This window comes from Bufo gargarizans, chromosome 3 (genome assembly GCF_014858855.1).
Source record: "Bufo gargarizans isolate SCDJY-AF-19 chromosome 3, ASM1485885v1, whole genome shotgun sequence".
Taxonomy (NCBI): Eukaryota; Metazoa; Chordata; class Amphibia; order Anura; family Bufonidae; genus Bufo; species Bufo gargarizans.
The window spans coordinates 351,561,839-351,573,926 of NC_058082.1; the positions used below are offsets into that span (position 1 = coordinate 351,561,839).

Below are 12,088 nucleotides of genomic sequence, written 5' to 3' on the forward strand. Positions count from 1 at the left end.
CCCTCTTGCCCAACGGCTCCCCACTGGCTTGTTGGAACTGCTAGCCCGCCAACTACTGCCATATAAACTGGTGGACTCGGAGGCCTTTAGAAAATTTGTGTCCATTGGCACACTGCAATGGAAGGTCCCCTGAAGGAAATATTTCTCCCAGAAGGGCATCCCGGAGCTATATGGCCATGTTTAGCGACAAGTGAATTTTGCCCTGGCACACAGTGTCGGTGCAAAAATACATCTGACCAGAGACACGTGGTCTAGCAAACACGGGCAGGGAAGGTACATAACTTTTACTGCCCACTGGGAGAACCTTCTGACAGCCATCAAGCATGCAACCTGTGACACCTGTGTGGATTTGGTGTTACCGCCACAAATTGCATGCAGGCCAGCCTCTTCTTCTCCTCTTCCTACTCCATCCACCGTCTCTTGACACCTTCTTTTCCACTGCTACCACCTCTTCCGCTGCCCCCCCCCAAGCTCCCAAGAACCTATTTGATTTGCGGAGTGAGACGTTGCCATTGTGCTGTGGCTGTTGTGCCTGAAAGCCAAGAGCCACACTGGTCTTGCACTCCTTTCAGCTTTGTGGTCACAGGCCGATCAGTGGCTAACCCCGCTCAATTTGACAGTTTGGTAAAGTGGTGTGCGACAATGGTGCCAATCTACTGAGCACGCTGAAACAGGGAAAAAAATGACACACGTGCCGTGCCTGGCACATGTCCTGAACTTAGTCATGCAGCAATTTGTTGCCAAATACCCCGGGGTCCAGGACATCTTGCGGCAGGCCAGGAAAATCTCTGGCCATTTTAGAAGATCTTACACGGCCATGGCTTGCCTTGCTGACGTTCAGCGGCGACACCACCTGCCCGTCAGATGTCTGATTTGTGACTTCCTGATGCGCTGGAACTCCACCTTGTATATGCTTGATAGGCTGCTCCACCGGCAGGACAGGTTCTGGGGAGCTTGCTTGTTTTTCACCGTGCAAGTGGCTGCTTATGCGTGATGCATTCAGACTTCTGAAGCTATTTGATGAGATCACCAAACTGGTCAGTCGCAGCCAGGGCGCCATCAGTGACATAGTACCTTACGCCTTCTTTCTGGAGCGTGCATTGCGTTGTGTCATTGATCAAGCCGTTGAGGAGCAGGAAGATGAGGATGCTGTTGAATTCCCAGGGGGGGATACTCCATCTGATACAAGTCAACAGGAGTCTGAAGAGGAGTCAGAGTAGGATGGTGCCTGGGCGGAGGAAGAGCAAGAAGAGCATGCTTTAAACTTTTCTGGGATCCCTGGTGTTTTCTGTGGCTGGGGGGGGGGGGAGACAGAGGACGACATTATCCTGGATGATGAGCAGGAGGTAGGCCACTCCACCACTTCCAGTTTAGTGAAAATGGGGGCTTTCATGCTCCAGTGTTTGAAGAGGGACCCCCATATAAAAAGCATAAAGGGCAAGTACCAGTACTGGGTGGTAACGTACTTAGACCCCCGGTACAAACACAAAATGTCAGACATGTTACCAACATCACAGAGGGCTGTCAGAATGCAGCACTTCCAGGCCTTGCTTCGAGAAATTCTGCATTCTGCTTTTGCGGGTGCTGGCAGAGGAATTTCCACTCACAGAGAAACAGTTGCGGGTTCCAATCTTACCGCGCATGCAAGAAGAGGGTGGTTTGAATATGTGTTGGTCACTTTGGATATGAGATCATTCTTGCAACCAACCCATCGACAGCCGCCCTCCGGTTCCAGCCTCAGGAAATGCCTACACCAACAGGTGTCCGACTACATTGGGTTAACAGCCAATGTGGACACTATTAGAAGCGAGGAACCCCTGGACTACTGGGTGTGCAGGCTTGACCTGTGGCCAGAGCTGGCAAAACTTGCCATGGAACTTTTAGCTTGCCCCTTGTCCAGTGTCCTGTCCGAAAGCACGTACAGCGCAGCAGGGTGGCTTGTGACCGATGAGCGCACCTGCCTAGCTCACAACAGTGTGGACTACCTCACATTTCTAAAAATGAATGAGGCATGGATCTCAGAGGAATTCAACACATGTGACGAGTCGACCACATTTAATTGAATTTCCTCATGACAGCCCACAAATATACGCCACCACCCAGAACAAATAATGGTCCCTGTCTTAGGTAAATAAAGCGGCATAAAAGGCCTTCTCTGTCCGTTTAATGCCTAATGTTTTGGGCCTCGGAGGAATTCGATGTGACGACCAAGTGTTTCAACTATTATCATTAGGGTTTTTTTCAATAGGGGGGATTTTGTTAGCCATGTTTTTAATCCAATTTTATATTTTTAGTTCTTCTAAACATATGTATTTGACCTGTAATTGTACTGGCTTTCAGTAAAATTGATATCCATTGACCATCTCATAGACCTCCAGCCATATACTTACTTGTTCTTTTATGTATGGTAAATGCATAACGTTTGGGACCTGTAGTACATTGGCCTGCTATAAAATTGATATCCAATGACCGTGTAATCTACCTCCAGCCACATTCTTGTTCTTTTATATACGCTGAATGCATATTTTTGGGGGCCTGTAGTACACTGGCCTGCTGTAAAATTGATATCCAATGACCGGGTAATCTACCTCCAGCCACATACTTACTTGTTCTTTTTTGTACGCTGAATGCATCATTTTGGGGCCTGTAGTACACTGGCCTGCTGTAAAATTGATATCCAAATTGTTGCGGCCTCGGAGGAATTCAACACCAGTGACGACCACGTGTTATCGAATTTCAACTATTAATTATTATCATTAGGGTTTTTTTCAAGAGGGGGGATTTCGTTAGCCATGTTTTATTATTTTTAGTTCTTTTAAACATATGTATTTGACCTGTATTTGTACTGGCCTACAGTAAAATTTGTATCCATTGACCTCATAATGTACCTTTAGCCACATAATCAGAACTTCTTTTATGTCATGTGAATGCCACTCCCGTGGCCTAAAATAAAACATTTCTAGGCTCCAACAGGGCACATTTCAGAGAATTTCCCTTTAAGACACATAAAAATGTCCCCTGATTAAGATACATATTTTTTGTTGTAATTTTTGTCATTGATTCCCCTCTAGTAGGTCACTGTTCATGTTGTGGGACTATTTGTACACTTCTACTAATTATTTGGTGGCTGCAAATATGAGCTGAAGGTTTTTCAGGTTTGCCTACCATTAAAGCGAATGGGACTTTCACGAACCGTCCCAGCCGATGTTCATCCATCACTACTGAACAACAGTCCAACCCTACATAGCCCAGTTAAGACGCTTCTGATGTTGTCTCTGGTTCATAAGTGGCTTGACACAAGAAATGTGACAGTTGTAGCCCATGTCCTAGATGCATCTATATGTGGTGGCTCTTTAAGTGCTGACTTGAGCTGCAGTCCAATCCTTGTGAATCTCCCCCAACTTCTTGATTGGTGTTTTCTTGACAATCCTCTCATGGCTGTGGTTACCACTGGTACTTGTGCACTCCTATTTTCTTCCGCTCAATTTGTCTTTATTATGCTTGGATACAGCACTGTGTGAACAGCCTGCTTCTTTAGCAATAACATTTTGTGGCTTGCCCTCCTTGTGGAGGGTGTCAATGGGTGTATTTTCATCAGTCTTCCCCATGATTGTGTAGCCTACTGAACCAGACTGAGGGACCATTTAAAGCAGGGATGGCCAATCTGAGGCTCTCCAGCTGTTGCAAAACTAAAACTCACAGCATGCCCAGACTGCCTACAGCTAGTAGCTTAGAGCAGGGCAGGGTGGGAGTTGTAGTTTTACAACATCTGGAGAGCTGTAGGTTGGCCTTGCCTGATTTAAAGGCTTAGGAAACCTTTGCAGGTGTATAGTGTTGATTACCTGGTTACAGTGTGACACCATGCGTCTACAATATTGAACATTTTCACAATATTCAAATTTTCTGAGATACTGACTTTTAGATTTTCATTATCTGTATTCATAATAATCAACATTAAATGAATTAAATGCTTGAACTAGATCACTCTGTGTGTAATAAATATATATAATATATGAGTTTCACTTTTTGAATTGAATTACTAAAATAAATTAACTTTTTGATGATATTTTAATTTATTGATCACCTGTATGCATTGTTCTAGTGGTGCTCCTAGTGTACATAGTAAATAAGTGGAGTACTGTGGGCCAGGCAATGCCATTCTGAGTTTCTGGGAAAGATATTCAAATTAGCTATCCTAAGTAGTGTTGGGCGATGCCTGGCACATTGCGGTGTTCGGCTGAACACCACGTGTGCTCAAGCGAGATGCTCGAGTCTCCTCCCCGCACGTCTGTTGGCTAATACGCAGCCAATAAACATGCAGGGAAGTACTGGCACTCACAGTAATGCCGTAGCCATGTTGGTTACTGGCATTACAATGATTGGCTGGCCAGAACGCGTCATCGGCTCAGTCTTAGTCAGGGCGAGCTGCAGCAGAAGGGACAGGAATATTTTTTTTTTAGGCAGCGTTTAGTGTTAAAGGTGTTAGAGACCCAAAAGTCCTTTTAAGGACTATTGTTTTATCTGGTGGCAATATATATTATTAGCATAACCTGCGCTATCTGGGCGCAATTGTTTGGCCGCTGCTGTCAGTGAAAAAACCTCTGCTACATCTGTTGTGTTAAATTTGTGCATCCTAAATATCTGTGACATCCATAATATTTGTTTGACCGCTGCTGACAGCGACATTACCTGCGCTACATTTCCTGTATAACGTTTGCGCATCCTAAATATCTGTGACATTCAGCGTAATTTATTTGCACATACAATTACAAAACCTGCGCTACTGTATGTGTTACATACTTGCAAGCATATATACCATTTAATATTCTCAAGGCGAGCAGTAAGGGACGAGGAAGTGGCCGTGCTGCTGATGGTGCATGCAGAGGCAGTGGCCCTGGGTGCAGTGAAACTGTGCCTGCTGCCAGAGCACAATAAACACACTCATCCACGATACCAAGCTTCATGTCCCAGTTTGAAGTCACACCAGTGAGACCAAGTGGTCACACCAGTGCGACCATTGCAGCAGATAATGCTTTCAGTCGGTTAAGCACCACCCTGTTTTCCACAAAGCCCAGTCTCAGTAGCCAAGAGTCTGGTCAACAGAATCCTCACCCTGATCCTCCTTCCTCCCACCATGGAGAGTCTTGGTAAACAAGTGATCCCACACTCGGATATTCCGAGGAGCTCTTTTCATCACCATTCCTTGATTTAGGCCTTTCGCCAAGCCCAGTTGAAGAGGGACATGAGGAGATCTTGTGCACTCATGCCCAAACTCTTGAGCATCCTCAGTCAGAAGAAAATGACGGTGGGGAACCTAGTGTTTCACGAGGTTGATGATGATGATGATGATGAGACACAGTTGCTAATAAGTCAACAGCAATTAGTGTCTCAAGAGGTTAATGAGGAGGATGAGACACAGTTGTCAATAAGCGAGGTTCTTGTTAGGTCAACAAGTCAGGAGGATGACCAGAGTGAGGAAGTGGAAGAGGAAATCACTGACCCAACCTGGGAAGGTGGCAAGCCGAGCGAAAACAGCAGTACAGAGGGGGAGGGATCCGCAGCACCGCAACAGGCTGGAAGAGGCAGTGGGGTGGCAAAAGCGAGAAGGTGGGCTACACCAAACAGGCCCACAACTGTTCCCCAGAGCACCCCCTTGCAGCAATCTCCCTTGCTAAGGGGTAGGTGTTCTGCAGTCTGGCGCTTTTTTGAGGAAAGTGCAGACAATAAAAGAATTGTCATTTGCCACCTGTACCATACCAAAATGAGCAGGGGTGTGAACGCTGGCATCAAAGCACCCTAATAGGTGGGCCGAACGCCTGGGTCCACAATCAGTGCTGCGGGTCACACCACTGCCTCCTCTTCCCCTGTGTTATGTGCTGGCCAATCCCCTTGTCCAAGATGCAGGCCCAGATGCCTCCCACCCTGCACCTGGATGGTCGCAAGCAACATCAGCTAGCACATCCACTTCTGTGTCCCCGCCCATTCCCCAGGCCTTTAAATAAAAATGTGCAAATACCCAGCCACCTACCCACAGGCCATAGCACTAAATGCACACCTTTCCAAATTGCTGGCCCTGGAAATGTTTCCATGTAGGCTTGTGGAGACTGAGGCTTTCTGCAGCCTGATGGCGGCAGCTGTCCCTCGTTACTCAGTCCCCAGCTGCCACTATTTTTCCTGGTGTGCCACCCCGCCTTACACCAGCATGTGTCCCGTAACAATACACGTGCCCTGACCAATGCAGTTATTGACTGACACATGGACAAGTGCTTGTGGCCAGGGACACTACATTTCCCTGATGGCACAGTGAGTGAACGTTGTGGAGGTCAGGAGCGATTCATACCCTGGGATGGCACAGGTGCTACCGACGCCAAGGATTGCAGGCCCTACTTCCATCAAGATTTCCGCCTCCATCTACATTAGTGGCTGCAACCCCCCCTTCTCCTCCCCCACTTCCACCTCTGAATTCTCATCTTGCAGCACCAGTCAGCGGGGTGCCTGGTTTAAAGCTCTGGTTCTCCCACTAATTTCCATTGTGCTCTGGTGCTCTGTAGAGCACCCGAGCATCCCAAAGTTGTGCACCAGAGCACTGAGCACTTTGGTGCTCGATCAACACTAATCCTAAGACTATCTCTCAATATATTGCGAACGCCAAATACAACAACTTTTTAATAAAAAGTGATTTTATGGTGCAAAAGTTGTAAAACATGACAATAAGAATATATCTGTTAATGCCATTACTGTATCAACCTGCAGAATAATGCTACCATATCATATATGGTAGAGAATTGCACCTCATCTGCAAAAATGAAATAAAAAGCTATCAAAAAGCCAAATGTACCCCAAAAGGGTGCCAATAAAAACTATGACTTGATCCGCCAAAAATGATCCCTCACACAGCTCAGAGCTTTATAGCTCTTAAAAACTATTTCAGCAAATTCCATGTTAGGAAATCCAGATGCCGCTCCTTCCATTCTGATAGCTGTTGTGTCCCAAAACAACTAGTGATGAGCGGGAGGTACCATATTCGATTTTGCGATATTTCGCGAATATTCGAATGAATATTCATCTTATATTAGTCGAAATCGAATATTCGTAATTATTCAAATTATCGCGAATAATATACGAATTATTTTTTTCCGCGTATTGCGATTATTTATCTTGATAGTATAAGGCAACGTTCCTATGCTAATTGACTATGGCTAGGCTAATATGTGTATTTTATGAAATTTCGTGATTTGCTCTAACTTCGTCTCTTAGAATATTACGAATATTCTAAAAGACGAAGTTAGAGCAATATTACGAAATTTCGTAAAATACACATATAGATTGTAATTTAGCTAATATAGTGCTATAATCCCTTTTTTTTCCTCTAATTTTTTTTTGCCTCTTCTGAACTTAAGTTTTGTAAAATATGTACACTATTAAAAAATATTACTATAGCAGTATATTAGCTTAAATACAATCTATGTGTATTTTACGAAATTTCGTAATATTGCTCTAACTTCATCTTTTAGAATATTCGTAATATTCTAAAAGACGAAGTTAGAGCAATATTAAGAACATTTGCAAAAGCCGAAATTGCGATGCGAGTAATATAATATGAAATAATCGCATGAAGATTTCAACTTAGCACTGCTATATTCCATATTCTAGCCTAATATGGAATATAGCTGTGCTAAGTTAGCACTGCTATATTCCATACTAGGCTAGAATATGGAATATAGCAGTGCTAAGTTGAAATCTTCATGCGATTATTTTGTATTATATTACTCGCATCGCAATTTCGGCTTTTGCAAATGTTCTTAATATTGCTCTAACTTCATCTTTTAGAATATTACGAATATTCTAAAAGACGAAGTTAGAGCAATATAACAAAATTTCTAAAAGACGAAGTTAGAGCAATATTGCGAAATTTCGGAAAATACACATAGATTGTATTTAAGCTAATATACTGCTATAGTAATATTTTTTAATAGTGTACATATTTTACAAAACTTAAGTTCAGAAGAGGCAAAAAAAAATTAGAGGAAAAAAAAGGGATTATAGCACTATATAAGCTAAATTACAATCTATATGTGTATTTTACAAAATTTTGTAATATTGCTCTAACTTCGTCTTTTAGAATATTCGTAATATTCTAAAAGACGAAGTTAGAGCAATATTAAGAACATTTTCAAAAGTCGAAAAGTATGGAATATAGCAGTGCTAACTTAGCACAGCTATATTCCATATTAGGCTAGAATATGGAATATAGCAGTGCTAAGTTGAAATCTTCATGCGATTATTTCGTGTTATATTACTCGCATCGCAATTTGCGAAATTTCGTAAAATACACATATAGATTAGATTGTAATTTAGCTAATATGGAATATAGCAGTAAGTTGAAAACGCCACTGACTGGAGCAGCTAGGAAGCCAGGAATCCAAAGGACAGGTAAGAACAACTTTAGAGAAGTGGGAAAGAAAAAAATATAATAATAAAAAAAAAAACGAATATTCGAATTCGCGAATATATAGAACGATATTCTAAATATTCACGAAATCTCGAAATTGCGATATTCGAGAAAAAAATTCGCAATTCGAATATTCGCGCTCAACACTATTTACAACCACATACGGCTTGTTCAAGCAAAAATGTGTAACACATTTGGGGTGCATTTTCTTCTGTTACCCCTTGTGAAAATGAAACATCTAAATCTTTTATTGTAAAAAATTTAATTTTTAATTTTCACAGCCAAGTGTTTTTCTAAATTCTTTGACTCATGCCTGTGGAGTCAAAGCACTCACTCTACTACTCAGTGAATTCCTTGAGGATTGTAATTTCCAAAATAATGTACTTTTGGGGGATTTGCATTGTAGTGGTACCTCAGGATCTCTTCAAATGCGACATGGCACTCGAAAACCATTCTTGAAAAAAATGCCCAATGAGCAAATATGGGATGTTTCTGTAAACCACAGAATCAGGCTGCTTTCACACTAGCGTTCGGGTTTCCGTTCGTGAGCTCCGTTTGAAGGAGCTCACGAGCGGACCCGAACGCAGCCGTCCAGCCCTGATGCAGTCTGAATGGAGGCGGATCCGCTCAGACTGCATCAGTCTGGTGGCGTTCAGCCTCCGCTCCGCTCGCCTCCGCACGGACAGGCGGACAGCTGAACGCTGCTTGCAGCGTTCGGGTGTCCGCCTGGCCGTGCGGAGGCGTGCGGATCCGTACGGATCCGTCCAGACTTTCAATGTAAGTCAATGGGGACGGATCCGTATGAAGATGCCACAATGTGGCTCAATCTTCAAGCGGATCCGTCCCCCATTGACTTTACATTGAAAGTCTGGACGGATCCGTACTAGGCTATTTTCGCACTTAGCTTTTTTTTGCTAAAATAATGCAGACGGATCCGTACTGAACGGAGCCTCCGTCTGCATTATTATGGGCGGATCCGTTCAGAACGGATCCGCCCGAACGCTAGTGTGAAAGTAGCCTCAGGGTAATAAATATTGAAGTATGTTTTGCGGTTAACCCTTGCTTGAAAAAATGGATTAAAATGGAAAATCTGCTCAATAAAAATGAAAATTTGCATCTAGAACACCAAAAGGTTTAACAAAGTTTCTAAAATTAGCTTTGGATAGCTTAAGTGAGTCGCGCTTTTAAAATGGGGTCATTTATGGGTAGTTTCAGAACTGAAAATTGTCTGGAAAATTTTCTTTATAATTTTAAAAATTGTTTATAAAATTTTAGGTCCTCTAGGATGCCAACATAAAGTAGACAATGCTAAACATTTTGGGAGGTATCACTATCTATTTTAAAAGCAGAGAAATTTAAATGATTTAGGATTTGTTTTATAAATAAAGTTAAAAGTATCTGCTCAAATTTGCCACTTACATGAGGTGTCATGTGAAAACAGTCTCAGAATGGCTTTCCAAAGTTATTCCCAAATAAAGTGAAACATGTCATATTTTACAGTAGGGTTGGTCAGGAGGGAGGGTAAATTGCCTGCTCTGGAAGTGATTAAACTTACCATTTATTTTTATTTTTTTATTAAAGGTCCAGTGCTATCTCTGTAGTAAAGATTCTTAGGGTACTCAGAGTTTTACGTCCTCTTCGAGCGATAAACCGCGCTAAAGGTCTGAAGGTAGGCAAAATACAGTAGTCAGCGCTTAAATGGGTATTCTGGTACAAAAAATTATGTTCAATGGCCATCAAATGGTTAGAAAATAAATTCCCCTCTGTGGAAATCCCTGTCAATGCCACTCAGTCGACCACAGTTAAGTTGGGTCATCACTACAGCCAGTGATTGACTGAGCAGCATTCCCAGAAATTTCCTGCAGTGTGGAGATGTTTGCAGGATGTGAAGCACAGTGGGGATCCAAAGTGGTAGTGGTGGGGCATTAGCAAGGGGAGTATAAATTTGTTTATTTTTTTAATAGTTTAATTCCTAATGGATATCTTTTTTTGTACTGGTATACCTTTTTGAGCTTTCTCACCAACCTAATACTTATTGCGTTTTTCAATTGCTTTTACACTTTGTATTTTCTTTTACCTTTCAACAGCATGTAGTTCAATGTGTATTTGTAGCCATTAAAACCATTGGAAATATTGTCCTGGTAACAACGCTCCTGCAGTTCATGTTTTCCTGCATTGGTGTACAGCTTTTCAAGGTAAGAAATCTAAGAAACCTTCTTCATCTTCCATTTTTACTTTGATCAGTTATTTATTGCTACCTTACGCTACTTTTATTCTTTAATAATTCCTGAGATAAAAATGTTTTCTAAAGCCAGGAATTGTGTTAAAATAATAAAATATATTTTTAATCCCTTGCAACAAGCAGCACCACCACACCAGCCCTCAACTTCGGTTTCATGCTGCATACCACTGAGGCCACTAAATGGCTGCTGTGATCATATGGGGTAAACGGCACATCACTGTTGCAGCCATGTAAGCTCAGACTAGAGGTGAAGACTTTATTGGCTGAGTTGTGATATGAGGGGAATTAACCCCTTGATTACTTCTGCCAGAACAAAGCGAGTACCATAGCTGTAAGGTGCCTGCTGTAAGCTATTGTCTGTCATCTGCGAAAATGCTGATCGCAGCTCTTTAACCCCTGAGATGGCATGGTCAAATGTGGACAGTTGCATTCCCGGTTCCTGAGTGGCTCCCCCACCTGGCGATTAGGTGAGCAGTTGGTTGACTCTGAAAGCTCTGGGCTCTCTGAAAAAATCCCTGCCACCTAAGATACGAAAATAGCAAATCTGCTAAGAATTGCATTAGCAATTCAATTCAATGTATTATAGAAGCAATATAATGATTGCATCTTGTAGTCACCTAGGGTGGCTTAAAAATACTTCTAAAAAGTTAACAATTCAAATCACCCCCTTCACCATAATAAAAATAAGCAATAATTTAAAATAATCATAAGAATTGCTGTGTCCCAAAATGCCTGAATTATTAAGGGGGTTTTCTGATATTTTTATACTAATGACCTGTCCTCAGAATAGGTCGTCAGTATCTGATCAGTGGGGGTCTGACACCCAGGATCCCCACTGATCAGCTGTTGGAGAAGGTATCATTGTCCCTGTGTGCAGCTGCCTCCTCAAAGCTTATAAAGTACAGGCCATACATTTTATAGTGGCTGTGCTTGGTATTGTGCTCAGCCCCAATGGTATCAAAATCTTGAGGTACGCCCTTATGTCCTGGTACTTAAATGTGATCGGAAATGAGCAGGCACCTTGGCCGTGTTGGCGATCGCCGCAAACCGCAGGTCAATTCAGACCTGCGGTTTGCGGTTTTACTTTATCCGGCGGGCGGCGGTGCCATCGGGTCCCCATGCGGCTGTAGGGGGGACCCGGTGGCATGGAAGGCAGCGCAATGCCTTCCTTAAGCATCTGCGCTGCCTGAGTAATACACACAGTATTACTCATACAGCCAATGAATTCTAGTACAGAAGTATTGGAATGCATTGTAAAAGGGATTAGACCCCCCAAAAGTTGAAGTCCCAAAATGGGACAAAAAAAGTAAAAAAAATTGAAAATTTCAAGTAAAAATAAACAAAAACGTCAATTTCCCCAAATAAAGATAATATTGACATATTAGGTATTGCCA

General features: G+C 42.6%; 1 protein-coding gene across 4 annotated transcripts in view; it reads left to right on the top strand.

Moving 5' to 3' along the window:
- Nucleotides 1–12,088, top strand: part of CACNA1S (calcium voltage-gated channel subunit alpha1 S) — a 1,015,758-nt gene that overhangs the window by 488,715 nt on the left and 514,955 nt on the right. For all 4 annotated transcript variants that reach the window (XM_044287793.1, XM_044287791.1, XM_044287794.1 and 1 more), the window contains exons 22-23: nucleotides 10,034–10,121; nucleotides 10,540–10,647. In XM_044287793.1, coding sequence (XP_044143728.1) covers nucleotides 10,034–10,121; nucleotides 10,540–10,647 — 196 coding nt within the window. The remainder of the gene's footprint in view (nucleotides 1–10,033; nucleotides 10,122–10,539; nucleotides 10,648–12,088) is intronic.